A 24,637-nucleotide genomic window follows, 5' to 3' on the forward strand; every position below is an offset into this window, starting at 1 on the left:
CAAAATGGCAGACTCCTTGAGAAAGAGAAACAGTAGGAGGACAGTCTGCAGTAACTAAGTTCTTTGAACCAAAGCAAGCAAACAAAACCGAGACAAAACAAAACAAAACAAAAAAGCTAAGCCATGAAATATGAAGCTATGGCCATTGCTCTTTTGCACCTAGTGCAGAAAACAATCCAAAGCAACCCATGTTGCATCTTTCAAATGACTGGTGGTGACTCAGATGGAATTTCCCATCACAACAGAGAAGGTGCGACCATACTATACCAACACACAACCCATCATGTTTGTCTAGACTCTCCATGCCTAATCCAAATAATGCAGTTTTAAAATGTTCCAAATCCAAACATATTTTGAGCACTGACATTGTGCATTAGGTAAACATTTCCACACTTGGTCTTGTACAGTGGATTGTAGTTTTAAAAAAACAAGTGAAGAAACAAAAACTCTAAGCAAGCAAGCACATAAACAAACAAGCACACTAAAAATGTACACGATTACCTTGAGGTCACGTGCACAAGTTGTTAATGAAATATCAATTAATTTCACACTTAGATTTTGTACTCATCCCCATACAATATAGATAGTACATTATTATATATTTACTACTACTACCACTTCTACTATTACTACCACTACTACTATTACTACTACTACTACTACCACACCACTACACTACACACACACATAACATCTACATTATATTTAGGCAAATACCCAGGTTCAATGAACAATACACATCACTGCTGAACCAATCACCATTTTGGTTAAAGAATATTTAACCTGTTGTCTCATTTTGTCAGTCATCTCAAAAATTGTTCTAGAGTGCAAGTTGCAAGTTTTTCTTCACATGCTTGGGATGAAGTGAAGTATCAGGTACATGGCAGACTCCTCTGTAAGATTCTTAGTATACTGATTGTTTAAGAGGCTATCAAATTTCATTGGTTGGTCTTTTTGGACTTGAAAAAAAAGTCTGTGTTTGTACAGAAATGCAAAATGGAGATATAGAGAGCTGGATGTTTTTATAGAGAAAAGGGACTCCTCAAATTGACTTTATTCTCCAGGTGGAATGATTCAGTGTAGGGGCCAATTCCGATGTTAAGGTCCTGTTTCACAGTTGGTTCTTGATCTGTCAGTAAAGAAAGCCAGGGGCCAATTGCTCAGTGGAAGGGACAGGCAGGAAGCCTTGGTTCCGGGAGGAAGAAGAGAAGGGAAGGAGTTCGCCATGCTTTGGAGGGTGGAGGAACCAGGCAACCATATGAGGTCTCAGGAGGAGCTGGGGCCTGTAACCACTACTACAGGTAGGTGGTCAGGTATGTTTGGCAGGGGCTAGGTTGGACTAGCCACTGTAGTTTAGAGTAGGTGAGAGGTACGGAGCTAGGAGTATTGATAAGGGCATGCTTTTCTAGGTAGAAAATAGCAGTGCCCAGGAATTGTGTCAAGAAGGCAAGTTGCAAAGAAACAACTGTGTATGTATGTCTTTTATCCTCAGATTCAAAGCGAGCTAGGAGGGGGCTGGTGGCGGGGCCATTTCCCAGAGCTTAAGGTGGGTAGCTCAAAGCTAAATGCAATAGTTTAGCATGCTACAAAAATACTATGGCCACAGAACATCAGACTTTCAACAAGACAGGAGATAAAGGGCCGTGAGTATGCTGCTCGGAAGAAGGTGGCTAGTGCTGGACGCTCTGAGGGTCTGGTTAGCAAGTTGAAGTGGATAGCTGCACCTATGTATGGTCACAACACTGAGGACAACCAAAGGCCTGACCTCTGGAGGCATGACCCTACGTTACGCCTGATTTAAGCATCATGTCAAAGACAGGGAGAATTTATGCTTTTAAATCAAGAAGATGGCATAAGGTCATGCCCAGGATCTTAGGTTGGGAAAATGGATTTAGGAACCAGTTTTCTCCATCACAATATGGAGGATGACAGAATACATAAAGTAGTTCACAAATAGAACTAAATGTGATTACAGGTGATGAGGCTATGTAAACTCTGGAGTGACGCCAGGGCTCATTTTCACAGTCAGAGACACAGGGTGGACACTCACTCTAACCACCCTCCAGTACCCCAAATCAGAAATGCTCCAAAAGGTGAAGTTTTGAAGGCTGACAGGACAGTACAAATAGAAGATTGTAGACCACAATGGAGACTGTTCAGATTAAAGGCTCAGGTTCACAACTCAAATAACAAGAGTTCAATTCCCAGCACCCAGAGACTTCCTGGCATCTACCTACGGATCATACATAAAGGGGAGAGAGAAAGGAAATTTCAAAGTAATAAAATAAATCTTTAACAAAAAGAAAACTTTGCTTTGTGTACAATACTAAGGAAAATATTTGCTAAAATCAGTGTAGATAAATGAATTTCATGTAAGATTTGGGCCCATCTCCAATATACCTTGCAGCATGCATAAGTATTTGAAAATGTGAAAAATATTAAATACTTTTCTTCTTTAGCATTTTGGGTAAAGAGTCTAGAGCATGAGTTAAGATGTAGGGACTCTTCATAGGGCTGAAGGATATTCCGTGAAGATGACATTGCATGATGTAAAATATAGTTACTCTATCCTTAAAAATGATTTATTTTTATGTGTATGGGTATTGTGTGTGTGTGTGTGTGTGTGTGTGTGTGTGTGTGTGTATACTCCAGATATGTCTGGTGGTAGCAGAGGCCAGAAGAACACAGCAGGTCCAGAGTTTGCCTACAGAGTATTACATGGACCCCACCATTTGTTTCACAGAGAGATACCATGAACCTGAAGCTTCATGACTGTGGGATATGGCTAATGATGAAGAATGACCTTTGAGATTACAGCACTGCTTAACTTCATCCTGAACGGCAGGTATTCGAAGGAACAGCCTGAGCTTTGCAACGACGCCAAAGCTTCAGTCTGTGCTGTTCAGCATAGTTCAGTTTCTTTATGGTTCCTGGTGTTGGAACAGCCCAGGTCATGTTTTAGATCTGTGTTATTCCTTTTGCACACCGTGGCCAGCTAGCTTAATTAGATTACATGTGCAAAGCTTAGTCACATTAAACCTTGTATATATACGTAGTGTTGTTCGAATTGTGCCCGTAAGCATCTGTTTAACGTGGATGTTGGGGTCCTGCTATTTTGATAGACACTTTCTGTTTAGTTAATATAGATGGAGAGCAAGATGTTTTTGTATAATAATGCATATTTAGTGTGTACACTTTCAGCACAATGTGCACTTTGTCATGTTTACCTGCTTCCCATTCCGAATTCTCTATATTCATTATGATTGTTTTTTTTTTGCTAGAAGGAAGTTCTATGCTGATCATATCTAACACTAAAACATTTATCCTTGTACTTTCTGTTTATTTCTTAAGACTCATGTTTGGCAATCCATTCGTATTAAGATTTATAAAAACATCAGTGTTGACTGGCAGAGAAAATAAAACACACAGCCACTTGGGTAAATTTTGTTTTAGATCCATTATCTGTGAAAGGTCATCTATAAGTAGTTTAGGTTTCACAGGCCATATAGACTCTGTGGGAGAATCTCTTTCACTTTGCTGGGAGTGACTGTGTTCTAATAAAACTTTATTTATAAAAGTTGGAGCAGCAGCTTCCCGGCCTGCGTGCTAGAGGACAGAGCAGCGGAGTTGCTATGGTGAGAAGGAAGCCTGATTCTGTGCTTCTCCAGAGAAAAGCAGAAGCGTCAGGCTCACTAGCCATTTTTTTTTTTTTACACGAAGACTTTTTGATTTAATGAGTTAGTTCATCCCGCAAAGGGAATTGTGGGGGATGCTCTTAGCAGAAGATCTTGGGGACTGGGTAGGATCCCCTCCCCCAACTTAGAGGATTCTGAGATATCCATATGCCCTCTGTAAGTCAAGTCTGTCAATATTTCCTCAGCCACGGAGGTGATGGTTATGGTGTCCATTTCCTCTGTTGTCTACAGCTGCCAGGAAGGACTGTGTTTGGCAGGGGATGCGGGGTGTGGAAGTCAATGTCCCAGGAGTGAGGACGGAAATTGGGCCCCTTGTCACAGTTTCAGGAGCTCTGTAATGCCCTTGGCATCCAGGGTCCTAGCCCTGAGGTTTTACTCAGTTTCAGTGTGACTTTCCACCTTTGGTCATGCTCCAGAGTCTTATTAAAATTTGAGCTTTAATGGGAACTTTCTAAAGGGCTATCTTTCTAAACACCCGCCACTTGGGCCATTCAGTGTCATCATGAGGCTAGTGTGGATCAGTCAGTAGTAACATTTGTCCAAGAACAGGTAGCTTGGCTCTGCCTTGTTTTCAGTTTGGATGAGTCTCCTCTGTTGGCTTTTCTCTACACGAGAACATTCTTTACTAAAATTACAGATTCCTTCTAGATGGATGCCACTGGAAACTTAAAAAGATGTTTAATAAAACAAGACAGGTTTGGGGAAACCATACAAACCTGCAGCTGTGACAGGAGGCAAGCTCACAGTTATATAGACATCTAGAAGCTAAGGTTGCAACGTGCAGGCCAGTGCGTCAGCCTGGTGGGATGCAGGTACGCTCTGTTTGGTACACTGGCAGGCTGATGAGCCAGTCCAATTGCTGGAAAGCTTCCCCATCCTGCTTCCAGCCTTCAGAAATGCCTCCAAGTTGGGTTTTGGTGACTCTGTGCATACAGAGCCCTCCACCTGAGGGCAGATGCCAACCCACACGGGTATAAGCGGAACAGGCAACAAGCCGAATAGGAACCAGGCGTTAGCACCTTAATTCTTTGTGGACTTTCGTTTCTGTTCCTTGACTCGGTCCATCGAGTCTTCAAAATTAAGTAAAATTTCCCAAGACAAGCACGCAATAAACTGTGGAGCTTGGTACTGTAAAGGCAAGACAAGTCCCTGTTGTAAAAAGAGTGCAGCGCCTGTATGGCTTAGGACAAGGGACTCACAAGCATTTGGGTCCAGAGCTTCAAATCTCACCTCTGCTTTTTGGTTCGTGATTTGGGGGCAACTGACTGGACAGAGTTTCTTCATCTTCAACAGGGCCTCCCAGAGGGGACTTACGTCAGCATTTATTCACTAACCACCCAGGTTGCCCAAAAAAGCCCCCCAGAGCCATAACACAGGTCTAACTGCCTTCAAGGGAGCACTGTAGCCTTGGCTAACAAAGGCATGTGGATCATTGTGAAAAATTCAAGTCTACGCCTCTTGCGGATTAGAGATGAAGATTCGGTTTCGCAGGATAAGTAAACAGGAGACGCTGCTGCTCTGTTCTCAGTTCCTTCTTGACCCCTTTCTATTTCCCTCCAAATAAAAGCTGGCTACAGTTTCACGGGACACTTGATTCTCAAGTCTCCGACCCTCTCTTCTACCGTTTGGCCCTGACTTGGTCCCTATTCAAAAAGCTGTTTTTGTGTGGTAATAAAACAAGGGACCAACCCACAGTTTATGTCAGGGGTGTGCCTGGAACCAGCCACAGACACTGCCCAGGACGGAGTCTGACAGGTGAGGAGGCACCATATGTTGGAAGGTTTTTGTTTGAAAATAGTTTGAGTCTTCAGTCTGCAACGTGAAAGGCAGTATCCTATTCACGTGCACATATCTGCGAGGCTCCCACTAAGTGGGGGAGGGAAAGAGTGTGTGTTATTGTGGTGGACATAAAAAACAAACAAACAAACAAACAAACAACAAACCCATCCCAAGCAGGTTAATCCCAAGGTGACTAATTTGTAGGTTGCACAGAGAATGTTGTTCACCGATATCTTGCCTGAGGGTTCTGCAAAGCAGGTAGGTGACAGGGCAAAAAACCCATCACTCCACATAGTGGGAACAACATGTATCATCCGATTTTGACGTTCTCCTTTGTGAGAGATCTGCACAGAACAGACACCTTGTCTTTAGACTCCCAGGGATGGCTCTATTTGGTTTAATACGAACCATATGTTATAACCAAAACAACATCTGACCTGCATGCTTCAGAAAGTAAGGGCGCTTCTCAAGGGGTCTACTCAGCCAGACAGCTGTGGGGAGGTCTGTTCCCACATTTTAAATTTGTTTGTGGCCTGCATATTTCACTCACATTTGAATGTTTCTCTTGATGCTGTTTTCCACTCTCCTACCTCCTCAGCTGGAATCCTTGGTTCCCAGCTCCAACTCCAAATTGCTTTTAAGATGAAGTCAAACCAAAGTGACTTAGACTCCTTGAGAGGTGCTACTTCAGAGTGGAAATCTAGGGGGTGGGGGAAGGATTGGTTTTGAAGGGTTAGGCTATTGCAGGGTGAGATAAAATGCATTAGGTGTAATTATTACTCTGTGCAAGTCAGAATAAAGGACACCCCCTTTGCTTCAAAATAACCCCAGATTTGGCTAATTACAAATGGAGATGCTACATTAAAAAAAAAAAAAAAAAAAAAAGTCCTTAGTGATTTAATTCTGAATGTCCTGGGAGAGAATCCATCCAGGGAGCTTGGAAGCATAGCCCTGTGTGGAGCTTTGGTTTCTGAGCCAGCTGCTCCTGAAGACACTCCCGAGGTCAAAAGCCTGCATGGCTCACCCAGAAGCTTTGAGCACATGACAGGCTTCATTTCCTTCCGAAGAGCCCAGAGAAGCTCGACAAGAACAAGATGATGCACTGGGCTCAGTTTCTCGCCCACATTGCTTCAGATCAGAGGTGTTGCCCATGTGGGAGCTGGGTTTTGTTTGATGTTAGAATAGGCTCATAGGTTGTATTGCTTAATAAGAAACAATGGTATCCATACTTGTCTGAAATTCAAAACTTTTGACTACCAAAATGGCACTCAAACAATTTGGGCTTTATAAGTATGGGTTTACACCTGTCATCTCAGCACTTGGGAAGGATCAGGAGTTCAAAGCCAGTCTTGACTACACTTGTAAGTGCACAGCGTCTAGTTATATAAAACCCTGTTTTTAAAAACTTAAAAACAAAGCAAAACGATCACACGGTGAACCAAGGATTTGGGCTATCATGGAATTCAGATATATTATGGATGTTATCATTTCAAAATGGAAATCTCTGTTCACAAGATGTCTGGAGAGAAGCTGGGACCCCAGAAACAAATTTCTTGTGACAGGGGCAGAGCGGTTAGGAATAGGGGTCACACTGTCCCCTGACTCCTGTACTCCTATCACCAAATGAACGTGCCTGGGAATGGATGCACCCCTGACTTGTACTTGAAAGAAAAGACGTGACTAGAACCATCAGAAGATACTTGGACCCGTCAGTGCTTCCCCGGGTCTTAATCTACTCGTCCAAGTGGAGTCAGAGGCAGTTTGATGGCTCCAGCTGCGCAGACTTCTGAAAGCTGAGGCCAAAGAGCTATTTATTTCTTATCCAATTCTTCTCATAGAAACCAAACCGTGAGAGCCAAAGTAGCAAAGCTGCAAAATCCAACGTCCAGTCTGGTCTTAAAACAGACCTATTTGTGATAGTGGGGCCAGGCTGGGGTATTTGGAGAAGAAACAGAGAATGGGTGAGCACGTGAGAATGTTGCTTTGGTTCATGTTTGAATGTATGTGTGTGCATGTGTGTGCATCTCATATATGTGTATCTCCCATGTGTGTATATGTATCTCATGTGTGTGTGTGTTTATCTCGTGTGTGTATATGTGTATGTATCTCATGTGTGTGCATATATGTATGTGTCTCGTGTGTGTGTGTGTTTATCTCGTGTGTGTATATGTGTATGTGTCTCGTGTGTGTGCGTGTGTATCTCATGTGTATATATGTATGTATCTCATGTGTGTGTATATGTGTATGTGTCTCGTGTGTGTGTGTGTGTTTATCTTGTGTGTGTATATGTGTATGTGTCTCGAGTGTTTGTGTGTGTGTGTATCTCCCATGTGTTTATGAGTGTTCATAAAGGCCAGAGGAGAGCACGGGATCCCCGGAACCTGTGGTGGGAACCCTTTTCCTGTATTCAGGAAGAGCGCCAAGGGCTCTTAGCCACGGAGCCAGCTCTCCAACCCTGTATGCTTTTCCGATCTCTGAATACAGGCTGTTCTGCTGGTGTGGTCATGGTCTCCGCAAGGCGCACCCACCTTTTTCCTTTGGAAGTTCACATCAAGTCTCATTGAGGCACACTTGTTCAACGTATTAAGCCGTCTAAAAAGAAAGGAAAATTTGATGATTTACTAACGGACCCAAATCTTCCAGGCTACTAACCTTTCTTTATTTCTGGCAAATCTGAAGGCGAAGAGTCCGCTAGTTCCATTGCAAGGCAGTGCTGCATCCTTAGACAGTGACTTAGGATAGTTTCACTTTGTGCTCTAGCCTTTTAGAGCCTGTTAGTCCCCAACCCTTTCCCTGGTCTGACTCCAGGCCCCTTCTGGTCTCCCATTCTACTGTTCTTAGAAACCGTCTCAGTCACTTGGACTATCCCGTCTGCTGTCCACCGCTGTCCGGACCACCATGACATGGATCCTCTAGATCACATTTTTGGTTTTTAGTTTTCCTCCTGGTCTGCAGCCGTGAGTACACAGGGGGAAACAGTCCACACTTCAGGGATAAATTACTCAGGCTGGGACTTCCCACAAACTTGTATGTTGAAGCCATAGCCACGGTGTAAATGAAGTTGGAGGAAGGATGCCACTAAAGTCAAATGAGGTCACAAGGGAGGAATCTCGATCCTCTGGAATTATAGCCCCAGTAAGAAGAGACCCTAGGGTAGGCAGGTTTGCTCTCCCATTGGGACATGGTGGCTTTTCTTTGCCAGGAAGGAAACCAATAAGCCAACCCTTGACCTTGAAGGTTCCAGCCTCTTGAACTGTTAAGTTGCCTGGTCTACAGTGCTCTGCGGTGGCAGCTTGTGTCAACTGATAATTTGCTTTTCAGCCTCAGCTGGACTCTCAAAATTACTCCCGAGCAGACTTCCTGCCTCCCACGTGGCTCTCGAACCCAGACCATCAAAGATTCAGTCTCACATCTGATGACTTCGCCGCCACAGCTGCCACTGAGGAGGAAAACCAACGGCTAGCAGGCATGAATTCTTCTGATGGTCCTTTCCTCCCTCATAAGTTGTGGGTCTTTTTCTGTTTCCCCGCTGCTCTGGCAGCTTCAAGGGAAAGACTGCCCGCTTGCTTTTATAACTAGCTCTTTACTCTTGTTTCTGATGACAACATCCACTGTGGTAGCTGAATCTTTGCTATTTATATATCAAATTCTCTAACTGCTTTCCTCTCTGTGCCCATTCGGCTGAATTCTGACTAACCAAGCAAGTGACCATGCTCTTCCTAGCCTGCCTCTCGCTCGCTGCTTGCCGAGTGCCAATTTTCCCTTCTCTTTACTTCCTTGACCTGCTGAGAACATCTTTAGTATCCATTTATTTATATTTATCTTATTTTGTAAGATCTCTTGGCAAACACCTTTATTATTTTGTGTGTGGTTTATTATTATTATTATTATTATTATTATTATTATTATTAGTTTGCATGTGGCTTAAGATACATTTATGATGCCTTCTCTCCTGGCCAATGTTTGAGCAGCTTTTATAACTCTTTCATTTGGCTTTTTAGCGGCTGCCTCATGACCTTCCACTTTGGGTGATTACACATTGAATTTGTTCTTCGGAAGCTGAAAATTCATTTTCTTTCAATCTCCATCCCCGTCCCCCACCCTTTGCCTGATCCACATACATTTTCATTGAGAAATCCATACTCAATGCTTATTACAACCATAAAATTCTAGTCCCACATGTATCATGCTTGAGTACTTTTTTTCATTCTCAACTTTTTGGTGCTCCTAGAGCTAATACCCACCTAGCTTTTTTACTTAGTATTCTTGTGTTTATATCAAATATCTCCAAATATCTAAACCCCATCAGAAGGCCTATCAACTTCATTCTGTCTGACACATGTCTCTCAGGTCTGGATTTACTGCTCTTTTTTTGCTTTTTATCGTCAGCTGATCATGCTTCTTACACTTGAGAGTCCTCTGCAGGAGTCTACTGTTCTGGGATACAAACGGCCTGGGGATGTTCCTACCTAGAATGTAGGAAGACTATCATGCGGGCCCTGTTTCTGACCGAGTAGCTCACCTCCAGCTTGTGCCTCTGGGAGGGAAATAAATTACCCAGATATGGACTAGAGATACAGATCAAAGTAGCTCCCTACTTTTCCACATAATTCCAAGCAACGCTGCTCCTGTTAGGCCTCCCACACCTTTATTACCAAGTGTCGAGCATCGTAGAGTCTCTGTGGAGAAGACTGAATTTTAGTTTGAATTTCTCCACTGACCAGTTGTATTTTGTTTCCTAAGCACACCAGATCTTCTACTGTAGCTTTATTCTCCTGCTTGGGAGATGTTACAGTTCTCTGGGTGCCCTTTGATTTTGTGAAGGCAGAGATGACTCTGAAAGTTGGTGGGGTGTTTTTGAAGCAAGCGAAGTCAGTGATTACTAAGCTGATTTCCGACCAATAACTCTGGGTGTGCATAGATCATGCATTTTCAACTCAGTGAGTTTTGGCCATTATAAGTGGGATCAAGAGAGATAAACAACATTTCCCACCTTGGAAATGTCTCCTCTGCTCCTTCCTGATGAAGCTACCCCTCACCAGTCACCTCTCAGAGGTCTTCTCCCTTTCATCTTCATCCATATATTAGCTTTGTTTATTCTTGGTCATTAGTAAGGGGATTGCATAGTAGGTATTATATATACATATACATATATATATATATTTGTTTACAAGTGTGTATCCAAAGGGCACTGGATTCCCTAGAGCTGGAGTCAGCTGTGAGCCACCATATGTGTGCTAAAAACCAACCCTGAGTCTTCTGCAAGGGCAAACGGTGCAAACTTCTGAGCCACCTCTCCAGCCCCTAGTTATGTAGTGGCTTAAAGATAATTTGGCTAGGCTCCACCCAACTGCTACCTAGCAACAGCTATTATCAGTACTCAGTGCCATCACTACCCGAGCTGCTACCAGGTGTGGAGGGAGCTAAGAGGGCTGTTTGCTACCCCAGGCCCCCTTCTTCCATGTTCTTTCTTTCTCTGTTCCCATGTGTTCCTGGCTGGCCTCTCTTTTGTTTTCTGTCTCCCCCTTTCTCTGCTTCTACCACTTTTCCAGGTCCCCACTCCTGCTCCCTTCCCCCACAATAAATCTTTATACTAGGCCTGTCATGTGGTGTGACTTCTCAGGGCCCCGCCAGGTGCTCCCTTACCCCGGCCACATTATGCCACAATTTATATTTCACAGCAGTATGTGTTTTGATGTAAGAATTTTTGTTGTTGCTGTTCAGCGCATGTTCCATTTACGACAGATCTACATTGTTAAGCACAGAACTAATGGTTACAATACCTTGGTGGGTAGTTTTTCATATTTTGAAAAATATAGCTTGCTAATGGACCTTCAGGTTCTTTGTTTCTTTCTTTCTTTCTTTCTTTTTTAATTAATGTTTTCCAAATTGTCAAATCATATAGTTTGTTTCGAGCACAGCTCTATTTCAGGGATGGGTAACACGTACAGCTCAGCATCATCCTTTGCGTTTAAGACCGTGAATCCACTCATCACCTCCTAATCACAAAGCACAGGCCCCTTGCATACTGATGCATGTAAACACTGTCTTTATAGAACACATATCAAAGTGCACAGTTAGAACTCAAACTTGAGGAATCCTGTTTTTACTGTGCTGAAGCATCTCATAACATCTCAAAGTACACCAGACTTTGATGACATGAATCTCGGCTTCCACCCATTTGTCCCGAGCCCCAGAGTTACATTTCCAACCACACACTGCTCTTGCCAGGGTGTGGGGTCCTTTAGGTTTTTCAGGTCCCAGTACTGACACTGAACTCTGCATGTTTTTTTCCAAACTGCCTTGTCTTGACTAAGCCTCACCACTAGGCAGGCCGTCCACACTGAAAAGGGTCAACCTGAGACTGACCCTCAGGCTTGGCAGCGGCAGCCGCTGCTCACTCAGTCTGGTCAGGTTTCTGTGATACTGCTGAAATCTTGTGTCTTGGGTCCTATTTTATCTTAGCCTCACCTTCCTCAGAGAACCAAGCGGTATCTGCCTCTAGTTCCAATGCAGAGCCCCAGAGCAACTTCCATTCCCCCTGGATCCCACCAGCTGTTTGCAGACACCAGACAGTTCTCATCCCAGTCGCTGACGGGGCAGGTGGGTGGAAGCTAAATTTCATGTCACCCGAGGTGAGGGCGTTGCTTTAAGATGCTATGAGATGCTTCAGACAGACTGCGCACTCATGACCGTGTGAAACAAGATAACAGTTCTGGACTCCGAGGCCGATCAGAGAGTCCACAGCTGCTTTGGGGCCTTTACTTGGATCTGCTGCGACTGGCAGTTTTTCTTCCTGGCCGGTTCCACGGATGTCAACAGCTCCACGTAAGAGTGGTGTGTTAATTAAAAGGCGTGCCTACTGTCGCTTTGGCAGCTCTTCTGTGGGTTTGTTTAGGGAAGGACTGCATGCCGTCTGTCCAATACATTTATCTAGCACACATGTTCCTCCACTGTGGCTGGAGGCACAAACCAACCATTTGATTTTGTGAAAAGAGATTTCTGCTTTACTATAGGCACAGGAACATCAAAAGGCTCATCCTTCTTATACTTCAATATACTCTGTGTATTCATTACACATGGAGATATTTTATTAGTTTTGAAAGCTGAAAGCTAGATTTATTTTCATAGACTTGTTTTTTTTTATCATACCTAAAATCAAAAATATGTCTTCACTTAAAATGACTTCTCTATTTAAAGAAAATATTCAGGGAGTCTTATTCATACAACACTATATCTGCTTAAGCACTCTACCAATACACAAAGAACTTTTAAATGCAACAAGTCAAACAACTCAATTGTTTTACATGGTCCAACTCTGTGAGGAGATATTTCTAAAAGACAGTCTACAAATGTCTGTAAGCACATGAAAAGATGCTCAACATTTATCCGTCATGGGAGAAATACAAATTTAAATCAGGAAATATTACTGCACGCATGCAAATTTAAAATACTGCAATAAGAACTAAAGGGATTGTTTGATGAGAACTTGCTGCTCATTCAGAGGACCCAGGTTTGGTTTCCAGCACCCTCATGGGAGCTCACAACCAGCAGGAACCCCAGATCTCTGGCCTCTAGCATCGTCTTCTGAAGTTTAGAGGCACCAGGCACACACACGGTATATAGATGTTTGCGGGAAAAACATCCAAACACACAAAATTAAAAATAAATACTCTTAAAAAAATAGCTGTACAGAAGACACAGGCGTTTCAACATACTCTGGATAGAGAAGAGAGGAAACAGAGAACTAGACCCCCACACACACCCCAGTTCATGATTTATAAGGAAGAAACAATGATGAAGTTGGAAAGATAGTGGGAAAGCAGACAAATGGATCAATGGGGCAGGGGCCGGGGGAAGGAGCGGGGGAAGGGGCAGGGTTCATGGCTCCGACTACAGCCCAGCAAATGTAGTCCCTTGACTGTTACAAAAGAGCAAAGGCAAGGTAAGAGATAAAAAGTGACCTTTTAACAAATGGTCTTAAAACTTCTAATCACATAAAAAAAAAAAATCAATCCAGACAGACAGACATTCTGCTCCTAATACAGATGGATCCCATAATACAGATGGAGCCCTGAGCATAAACACACAGCTGTGGGGTTTCACAATGAAAGTAGGACAGAACTTAGATGGCCTGCAGTGTGTGATGACATTCGTTTTCGACATCGAAGGTGCCAAGTGACAAGGTTTAAAGTACTGTGGATACTGAGGACGGGAGGACTGCAAGGAGAGCGGGAGAACACATTTATGAAAAGTATCTGATGAATTATAGTAGTGTTCAAAGAACTTAAAATCCATCATAAGAAAGTAAATGGCCCAGTTTAATGATAATTTAATTATTCTTTTTATCACAATTATCTTCATCAATAAAAAGAGACACTATAGTAAAATGTAATCAGCGCTGGGCCGGACAGATAGCTCAGTGGCTAAGAGTTCTCGCTACATCCAAAGGCTCACAGCTGCCTGTACCTCCAGCTCCCTAGGCTCTGATGTCATCCTCTAGCCTAGAGTTATGGCACTCATGTGCAGGTGTGAATGAACGCACACAGGTACAGATACACATACAGACACACACAGAGACACAGACATACACATAGACATACTACTCACACACAAACACACACTCACACAAACACAGGAACACAGACACACATACACTCAAAGATACACACACACAGATACACACAGAGAGAGAGAGAGACACAGACATACATATACACGTAAGCATACTACTCACATACAAACACATACTCACAAACACAGGGACACAGACACAGACATACACACAGACACCCACACTTGAAGACACAGACACACAGACATGCACACTCAAAGATACAGACACACACACACACAGACAGACAGACAAAATAAATTAAGACACAACTTCAAGTGTTCGAAATCACATGTTAATTGCAAATTAAAGCAATTAAGAGCTCCACTGCACCTTTCAACAGTGTTGGTGAGAGAGCAAGTGACAGGAACACTCACTCGCTGCTGCTGCTGCTGCTGCTGGGAAGTGGCTCAGGTGAGACAGCGGAAGAGTTCTTTACAGCCGGGCACACCAGTCGGCGTTCACCCAAACGGACTTAAGATTTATTTCCACGTGTAAATGTGTAAGCACTCGGTGTTTACGACCACTTTAGTCATCATTAGTGAAATTCGAAAGCAATGGAGATGTCAGGTGGATGGGCAGATGAACTCTGATATAACCAGACAATAGGGCGGTAATTAGAGATGAGTTATAAAGACATGGACGGCGTGGCAGACACTTCCGTGACTATTAGAGGCCAGGACGAAAAGGCTGTAAATTGTCATTCTAATTATAAAGCATTGTGCAGGAGTTGAAATTATGGAGGTAGTCAAAAGACCAAAGGTTGCCAGAGACTAGGGAGATGGAGGGATGCCAAGGCAGCAGAGGATTTTTAGGGCAGTGAAATCGATGTGTATGCCACACTGGTGCATGTCTGCCATCACATACCTGTCACAAACCCAGAATTAAAATAGAAAGCGGGGCTGTGATGTGCCCCGAGTACTCTGTGCTGGACTGCTCTTTGGGGGATATTGATAGCGGTGGAAACGTGCATATATGAGGGCAAGGGGCAAATGGGGGCACTGTGCACCTGTGGGAGTTTGTTATGAACCTCAAAGGGCTTGAAAGGCAGTCCATTTAAGAAGATACAGTTTTTATTATAATTATCATTGCTTATTGGGCTTTGGAATTATGTCTATAATAAAGTGATGTGCATTTAGTTTTTAGAGACTGTTTTCCTTGCACATGTTTTGTGTGCATGTTCTCATGGGTGTGTGTGTGCATATGTGTTTGCAGTGCATGCTTGTGTACGTGTAGGCCAAAGGCTAACAATGGGTGTCTTTTGTATTAAGGCAAGGTCTCTCATTTGAACTCAGAGCTCATCAACCTTCCTAATGCACTGACCCTTTAATACAGTTCCTCATGTTGCGGTGATGCCCCACTATAAAATTATTATTGTTACTTAATAACTGCAATTTTGCTACTATTATGAATTGTAATGTAAATATCTGTGTTTTCCAATGGTCTTAGGAGAGAGCGAGTAAACCCCTGCAAGGGTCGAGACCACCAGCTTGTTCTGGGGCTCCCCTTATCTGTGTGTCCCATGTACTAGATTACAGAAGGGTGGTCATGCCTACCTGTGTCCAGCTCAGTGGCCTGGATGTCTTTTGTCCATCCACTGTATGTTAATTAGCCCTGACTCCAATGTGCAAAATCATCATCACCGGAAGCATTTAGAAATGATGGGAATAATTTCAACGTCCTTATACACCAACCATCCTGAATCTTGTAAAACGTGAAAAGAAGAAAATACTTATTTAAGGTAGTCTGAAACTATGTATTTAAGGTAGCCTGAAACTGTGCAACTCTTCATGGCATGATATTAATGGTTTGTGAGTTATTTCTCATGAGGCGAGATAAACAGAGGTAACCCTTGTAAGCACACAGACTGGATGAAACGTACACTGTAGAGATAGATTACAGGACTGCCTCTCTCACATTTGGCTCCTGTAAGAAATCTACCATACACCAGAAATATTCACTACACTCCATCAAAACTGTTGTAAAGCTCTGGTGTGTTGAAGCCAGCCTTCAGGGAGGACACATACATGGTTCTGGATTTATTTCTACTTAAATTTAGTTGTAAGTAATAAGACAAACTCTCGAATGGTCTGAGTTGGTCTATTGATGATGCCTGGCAGACTGTTCGAACATGAGTAAACGTTTCAATTACAGAATGCATTTTGCTGTCCACCAGTGGACTGGACTGGAGCCTCTCCCAAGCTTATACCATAACTTATTTTTATAATTCTCAGAAGCCTAGAACAGTGGTTCCCAACCCTCTTGCTGTTGTGACCCTTTAATATAGTCTCTCACGTTGAGGTGATGCCCAGCCATAACATTATTTTTGTTTTACTTCATAACTGAACTGTTGCTTACTGTTATGAATCATAATGTAAATATCTGAGTTTTTCAATGGGTCTCAGGCCACTCCTGTGAAAGGGTCTTTCAACTCCCAAAGAGGTCATGACCCACAGGTTGAGAACCACTGGCCTAGAAGGCATTTCTGTATGAACATTGTATGAACACATGGTATCTTTAGATCGTGGCAGTCGTCTTGGTGCCGTCAGAACCACAGAACCCATTGGCACTGAGCACCAGAAGCTCCAGGCTGCCCTGGTTTGCCTCTACTTCAGAGCAAAGCAGTGAGACCAGGGTGAGCCAGTGGAATGGAAAAGTAGGGGGACAGCTCTAGGGCTTTGCACTGACTATTTCAGATAAGGAGTCAGGCCTCTTGGGAAGACCGTTGTTTCAAGGGAGTCAAACACGGGCAACATCCGAGCTAGATGTGACGTTGGTCCTACTGTTCTCATTTATTGCTTCTGTCTACAGGAGCCATTTTGGTAGAACCTAGAAAATGGAGACATGCACCATTCACGGTCTTGCAATCCGTCTACACTGAAGGAGAGAGGCCCTGGTTGGGCATTCATCTTTGAGCTTCTAGCAATCCGGGCTGCATTACTAATGCAAAGAAGGCAGTCTGAGCCTTTCGGGAGAAAGGGTTGGGAAGTCTTCCATCTGCTGCTGTCGTCTGGATCTTGTAGATGGATGGGTACATCACCAAAGGGTAAGTATGCTTTCATTTTAAGCACCAAACTTAGGGTTCTACTGGGGAATCAGAAGGGAGAGAAAAGCTGATCTCCATCTATTTAAGGGTGTGTGTGTCCTGTGCCCCAGGAAGAGGCTGAGAATACAGAGATGAACAGAAGATAGTTCTTATCCTTGAGGCTCTCGAAGTCCCACGTGGGCTGTGAGCATGATAAGGAGAGAAACCAGTCACTTCCTAAGTGCGTTGGATGCAAAAGATAACATTTGAGCAAGACCGTGAAGGACTAAGATTCTCTGCCTGGTCTAGGATAACTGCCAACAAAGGAAACAGTCATCACATGGTGGGTGTGTTATGCCCTCTGAATTGAGAATACCTGAAAGGAATCTAAGTCTGGCGAGGAAGGCAGGGGCTGGATCAGAATAAACGGATTGGGAACAGTGTAGGAACACTGGGGAGATATTGAAGGATATTTTACTGGGCAATAGCACCATATTTAGACATACATAGGCAGGTGGGATAGAGAATGAATTTAAGAGGGATAGTCAAGAGATGGTTCAAGAATCTGGATGAGGCACTGGAGAGATTGCTTAGTATTACAGAGCATTGGCTGCTCTTATAGAGGATCCAGGTTTGGTTCCCAGCATCTACACAGGTGGCCCACAACTGCCTATCATTCAAGTTCTAGGGCATGTACCTTTCTGGGCCCAGTGGTCATTTGAATGCACTAGGTGCACATAAACTCATCCAGGCACATCATACACATAAGAAAAAAAAATATATTTAAAGAATCCAAATGTGACATTGCTGCTCTATTCTTAATAGTCAGAAACTGGAAACAGTCTAGATGTTCATCAATGGAAAAATGGATTTTAAAAACAGCTGTATGTTTATACACCAGAATATTAATCAGTTGTTTAAAAATGGAAATTCACAAGCAAATGAATGGGGCTACAAAAAAAAAAAAAAAAAAAAAAAAAAATCATCCTGAGTGAGGTAGCCTGACTCCAAAAGACAAATACGGTAAGTTCTTACTTATATGGATGTTAGCTGTTAAGAAGACTACATCTGCAGTCACAGAAGTTAGGTAAAGAGTAAGGTACTAGAGGAGAGGGATGGATCAGTTTAGGAACAAGGTATAGAATAGATAATTATGAAGGGGAGGGGAGTCTGGATTAGAAAGATCAAATGGGTAAGGGAAGGGGAGATGGGGCAAGGGAGAAAGCACAGGGAGGGATGGCTAAAACTAAGCTATTTGAGAGGTTGTATGGAAGCCTACTATAGTAGAAGCTTCTTAAAATATGTACATATATGGAAGAAATATAAATGTAACCATCCAATAACAAGGAAGACGAAGCCCCAGGTGACTAAATGAGACCCCGGTTCTGGGAGTAGGTTACATCTAATTTTGTTGTTGGTTAATGGGGCCCCATAAAGAGCTCCAAACAACCCAGACTGTTGCCAAGGCTACAGTTCCTTTCCACAAACCTATAGTGAGAACGTGTTGCTGAAGATAATACTTTCACAACTCCTTGAACATGGAGAAATCAAGCTGGTGCCTTCCTAAAGCCTTCACCCCTACTGAATAATGCTCATGGTCCTGGAAGGTACTCTGTATGCTACTAGAGGAGAAATGTAAACACCAACCCAGCTACAACCCTGAGCTCTACAATGCTGACATGCCTGTAAAATACACTGGTGACAGAGTACATAAAGCTTATGGACTTAACCAACCCCTATCTGATTGGGTCCAAGACCCGACTCCATGGGTGGTCAGAAACCTAAGCCCAGATAGGCCAGAGACCTGGGGGAAAACCAAATACTACTGTTTTGCTAGTGGAATGGAGCAATAAATGCCTCCTAATGACAGTCTGCTATACTCATAGATCAGTGTCTTGCTCGGCTATCGTTAGAGAAGCTTCCTCCTGCAGCAGATGGGAACAAATATATTGACTGGACAATGTGCAAAGCACATCTGGTCACATCCAGAACACCCAGTCCTAATAGGAGATCTCCATCAAATCGCCCCTCCCCCCAGGGCTCGGGGAATCCTATGGAAGAGGAGATGGAAAGGTCAGAGGGGATGAAGACCACTAAGGAAACACAAGCCTTCTGAACATAGTGGGACCAGAGCACCTACTGTGGCAGCATGCAGAACCTGCACAAGTCTGCACCAGCTGAGGTTTTAGTGTTGAGAGACGCAAGTGAACCTAAGCTTCTATCCTTTACCCAGGAGCTCTCTAATTGATAACTGATTGCAAATTTAAAAAAAAAAATTAGTTTTTTCCAAAGGAGTCTGACTGGTTAAGGGCAGGCCCCATGTCTGGCGGTAGAGGGCTACCACATGACAAACTCAATGATATTTTTGTGAAGTTTTTTTATTTTTATTTTTTGACTCATAATGCTTTGTTTGCTCTTTTCTCCCTTACAGATCTTTTTTGCTTATAAATTATGGTTGAGTTTTTATATATTAGGGTTGAGTTTTTAATGTTGCATGGGAGCATGCGTGTCTCTGTATCCCTATTTCTTGCACTTTTTATTTGGCTCCTTTTCTACTCTTTGTTTTGTCCTGCTCTGAACTGTTTCTATGTTAATCTTATCTTTTTTTATTATTCCCTAGATGCTTGCTTGTATTCTAGTGAGAGAAAGAAAGGGTGGAGATTTGGGTGGATGGGAAGTTGGGAAGGATCTGGGTGGAGCTGGGGGGGGGGGGCGAGGAAACCATAATCAGTACAGAAAGATCTATTTTCAATGAAAGAAAAGAGAAACCCGAAGAATAGATAGCAAAGTGGAAAAGAGAGGCCACCGGAGAGGGGTGGAGGTGGAATGTGAGGGTCGACACTTAGGAAGATGGGGAGGCAGACGGAGGGTGAGGCTCAGATTTCAAATGGGCTATCAAGTGTAGAGAACGGTGAAACGTGGACGTCAATGGAAGCAGGGAGAGGAGGAAGATAACAAGCTCTGGTCCGTGTGTGTTAAAGCGTGGGGCCCTGTGACATCCAGGACCTTGAGAGTGAGTGGGACACAGATGGCGAGTGTGACGCAAACACAATGGAGTCGATCCTCTATGTCTTTGGAAGAGTGGTTCCAGGAGTCCCCCTGCAGACACCCAAATTCTCTCCTGCTCAAGTCTCTTAAGGAACATGGCCCAGCGTTTGTATAGTTTGAACATCATCTCTCATATCCCCTCTATTTTAAGTCACCCCTATGTTATTTATAATACTTAATGCAATGCAAACATCACGTAAGCGATGTTTCATGATTAATATGAAGTTGCTCGAACTCAGGGGTGGTGATCACATGGATATCAAGGGCTGAATATAACTAAACCCCAGTGAGCTGGGGAAACAAATTGAGAACCTTGGTGAATTCTAGTGTTTAGAACCCAGGGCTGAAGAAGGAAGCTAGCCTTGGGAAGGTGAAAGTCCAAGTGTAGATCAATAAGAACCAGCTGAAGGTGGCGTCTCAGAAGCCAGAGAATTTGCACCCATGAGAGGAGGGTGTAGATGATTAATTGTGGCAAGTATTTAAGAAAGGGGCCGTAAATCCATACATTCCTTTGTATTTACCCATTGTGGGGGTGGGGTGGCGCCAAGCGGGTGGAGGGAGAAGGGCTGAGACAGAGCAGACACTGAGAACCAGAAGCTGGTAGTCACCTAACGGTCTCTTAAGAAAGCTGAAGGTTGGGTGACATTCTCCTTTAATCCCAGGCAGAGACAGGCAGATCTCTGTGAGTCTGAAGCTAGCTCGGGCTACATAGCAATTTCTAGGCCAGCTGGTACTGCACAGTAAGATCCTATCCGAAGATGAAGCAAGAGGAGAAAAAAAGGAGGAAGAGGAGGAGGAGGCAGATGAGGGGGAAGATGGAAAGGAGGAAGTCTTCAGCAAAGGAAAGCATTTTAAATTATTCTTGAGGGAAAATGAAGAGTTTATCATTGTATATTTCCTAACCAAAGACCAATATAATAATTTGTGGGCTGAAAGGTTATTTCTACTAAGTGCAGGTTAAACTTAACAAGTATTTACTCATTTGGTCTCATTTGGTACAAGGCCCTGTGCCCATGAGGTGCAGTTGAGTATGATGCAGTCCGTGCTGTGGAGTTGAAAGTCTCCCATAGACCAGAGGACCAGAGCCAGAGCCAGGCAGTGGTCAGAAAGGGATGCTGGACAGAGAGAAGTCTGGGGCAAGGGAAGATGGTCAGACTGAGGCTGTGCATTTGTAGTGGAGAGAGAGCAACAGTGTCAGTGTGAGGGGCTAGGTGCCGCTTGCCAGGCCTGACTCATACTGGGGACACCACAGGCTGTCTGCTCCTCACTTAGCAACCATAGGAAAACAGTAGGTCCTCTTCCTCCTTCCTCATACTTCGACATTTCCACTACCAGAGGTCTCCTGTGATGGTTTTAATTTTCTTGCCAAAGGCACGGGAGAACTAGCAAGCAGAGATAGGCATCTCTTCCAGACCATCCTGACTCAGTTCCAACTGCCTGAACTTCTTACCCTTGGCTCCTGTCAGGGTGGTGGATGGAACCCTGTCAGCTAAGGAGTGTTCTGGGTGGGAACCTCAAAGACCTTCAAGAAACCACGGTCAGGGAAGATGTGCTCCGACCCTGGGATCAAGGCCCAGCCCTTCATGGAGTCGTCCATGTGCTGTGGCCACAGGGCGTGGGAAAGGGCTCAGTGCTGAGAGTCTGGCAAGCATAGATTTGGGAGAGCAGAGCAGATGCTCTGTGCCGAATGCACAATTCTGCTATGTAATTCCCAAGGCTCGGGTGTTCAAAAGTCACAGGCCGGGCACAGGAAGGCTTTATGGTGTCTGGAGCAGGATGGGGTGTGATAAGGGAAGCCGACATATAGTTTGAAGTAAGCAAATGACTGTTACTATGCCACTGAGGAGCCAGACAAGGATGGATGTGCCTCCCTCCGCTTTTCCCTTTGCTGTTACCCCAAGGATTGACAGCACGAGGAATCACCCCTGTGCTGGTGCTTAAACCCTGGATCTGCCTCTGGACTTTAGCTGAGCTTTGGAAGGAAAGCAGGACCAAAGGTCATGTATGCAAATGGGGAGAGAGAGAGAAAGAGAGAGAGAAGGGGCGGGCTGTGCTGTCAGAAAGGGGCTGTATGCAATGAAATCAGCTTGCACAAGACAATTACCATCCTTATTTTATTTTATGTGTATTATGTGTATGGATGTTCTGCATGTGTGTCTGTAGCATGCGTGTCTGGCAACCATGGATGTTAGGAGAGGGTGTCAGATCCCTTGGTACAGGAGTTGTAGTTGGGAGCCACCATGTAGGTCCTGGGAATCGAACCTGAGTCCTCTGCAAGAGCAGGAAGCACTCTTAACCATCAAGCTGTCTCTCCAGCCCCTCCTATGACACATATGTTTAAAGGGAAAGGTTTCCATTATTTTCCCAGAGACTGTCATTGCTTAATATCAACACTGTTGACATCCTCGGATCAAAGGTTGTGTGTGACAATGAACCGTAACATCCTTCTCCCTTGCATCGTTCCCTCTCACAGCGGACACAGCCCATGCTCTCATCTGTCATCTGCTATAATTAATTAGCATCTATTAACAATATGCATTATGCAGATTAGTCACTATCGTCACGTTAATTTAGGAGTTCAAAGGTCATGTTTGAGCATCGAGGCCTGTGTCTGCGGCCAGCTGCAGCGAAAGCTACAACCCGACATTGCAGAGGGGAGCCCCTCGCCTCCCCAGTGCTTCAGCTTGCTGGGGTTTGCATCAAGGGGCAAACTTTGCAAGCTGTTTTGACACCTTTTATGCCCCATAGAGTTAAGGTTCCAACCAGCTCACTTAGATAATTAGGTTTGCAATGAACTTTTTGTGACATACAGAGAAAGACACTTTCAGTCAACGACCAACCACGACCAGAAAAAACGAATTTTAACAGCAGCTGCTGAAATCTGTAAACGGAGCTCTTTGTGCCTGCGGTGATGACCATCTATCTACACGGAGCCTGCTAGACACTGGTCCTGCCACCACTCCTCCAGCCACGCACAAAGAACTCGGCTGCCTTTCTGGTGGTTCAGATTTTCAGCAAAGGCTGAAATCTGCCTGGAGTCTGGGGCCTAAACCTCAGAGCTACCACAAAGGAAGCAGTGGACAGCTTCGCATCTACCCTCATTCCTTCTGGCCAGTCTCACTCTCTGTGGGATCTGTATTTTTAAGCCATGCTGTTTGGTGATTCTATTGTAAACCTGAATCTAAGAAGTGACCCAACCACTTGCCTCCAACAGTGAGCAAAATCTCCGTGGTGAATATCCTTTGGCAGGGGACTCTGGCTCTCCTGCCTGCCTTTGTCTCCTTGGGAGAGGCTCCCTCGGGTTTTAAATCTCTCATTATTCTGCACTGTCTCAGCATTTCAAACACCCATGAGAACTGTACAGCCCATAGAGACTTGGCAGGACAGACTAGTACGTGAAGTTGCCTGCTGCCAAGCCCAAGGACCCAAGTTCAATTCCCAAGACCCGTACAGTGGGATGAGGTAAGCAACTTATAAAAGATGTCCTCTGGTGGCCCTGCCATCCAACAAATAAACAAATCAGCAAACAGATATAATTTCAGAAATTCAAAAAGAATCACTATCTTTGTAGATGCACTGCACAACGAAGAAAAGGAATAAAATTTTACCCCCTTACAGCTCTCTTGGCATTAATCAATACTTACCTTCTGAGTAGGCAAGGTTCTAATCAGCTGCCTGTTAATCTCAATGTTTTTTTAAAGCACCCTCACTCTCCTGCGGCAGGAGGTACTCCATCAATTTCTGCTATGTGCAAGGCAGGAAATCTGTACTGTGTAGAACTCAGAGCGAAGAGGAACAATTTCCTACTAGCTTTCCAGTCAGCTGCTTTTGGCTGCCTATCTACCCTTGCTTCCTTTGATCCACCCAGGGTGTGTGTGTGTGTGTGTGTGTGTGTGACTCTTCCTTTGGCCTCTTTTTACTCACAGCTCCTGCACCCTGAGAACAGAGGTTCACACACTCCCAGCCAAATGCTTGTTCACAAGAATTAATAAAACAGCTTAGAAAGTTTTTTTCAGGGTATAAAAATATTAAAAATTATATTCTTGCAATAAACACCGCATGTAAGAATCATGGCATGCACGGAACCATGAGATGCTTAGGTATTGCCAAGTCTTGTGCTGCCAAGTTCTGTTGTAAACATCGAGAGACCTAAGCGTACACTGGTTACTAATAGACACGTAAATTTGGGGCCGGTGAGATGGCTCTGTGGCTAACGGCACTTGCCACCAAGCAGGAAAACCTGAGTTCAATTCCCAGACCCCAAGGCTGGAAGAGAGAACCAACTTCTTCAAGTTGTCCTTTAACTTCCACACAGGCACTGGGCATATGTGTCCTGGACTCATACGTGTCATACACAAAAACACACAGGCATATGTGTGTCAAGGTGACTTGATGAAGATGGCAGTCCAGTGCTTTCAACAAGTAGTTGAAACACTCAAGACACTAAAATGCTTGAATAAGTCTTGACCCAGGCCT

At 44.0% G+C, this 24,637-nt stretch overlaps 1 protein-coding gene across 5 annotated transcripts in view; it reads right to left on the minus strand.

Moving 5' to 3' along the window:
- The window catches only part of STARD13 (StAR related lipid transfer domain containing 13), a gene marked incomplete at its 5' end in the record, with an annotated part of 340,009 nt that overhangs the window by 28,885 nt on the left and 286,487 nt on the right, over positions 1-24,637 (minus strand). For all 5 annotated transcript variants that reach the window (XM_080940965.1, XM_080940964.1, XM_080940966.1 and 2 more), the window contains one exon: positions 8,003-8,066. In XM_080940965.1, coding sequence (XP_080797091.1) covers positions 8,003-8,066 — 64 coding nt within the window. The remainder of the gene's footprint in view (positions 1-8,002; positions 8,067-24,637) is intronic.

This window comes from Micromys minutus, assembly GCF_963924665.1.
Source record: "Micromys minutus genome assembly, chromosome: 29".
Classification (NCBI taxonomy): domain Eukaryota; kingdom Metazoa; phylum Chordata; class Mammalia; order Rodentia; family Muridae; genus Micromys; species Micromys minutus.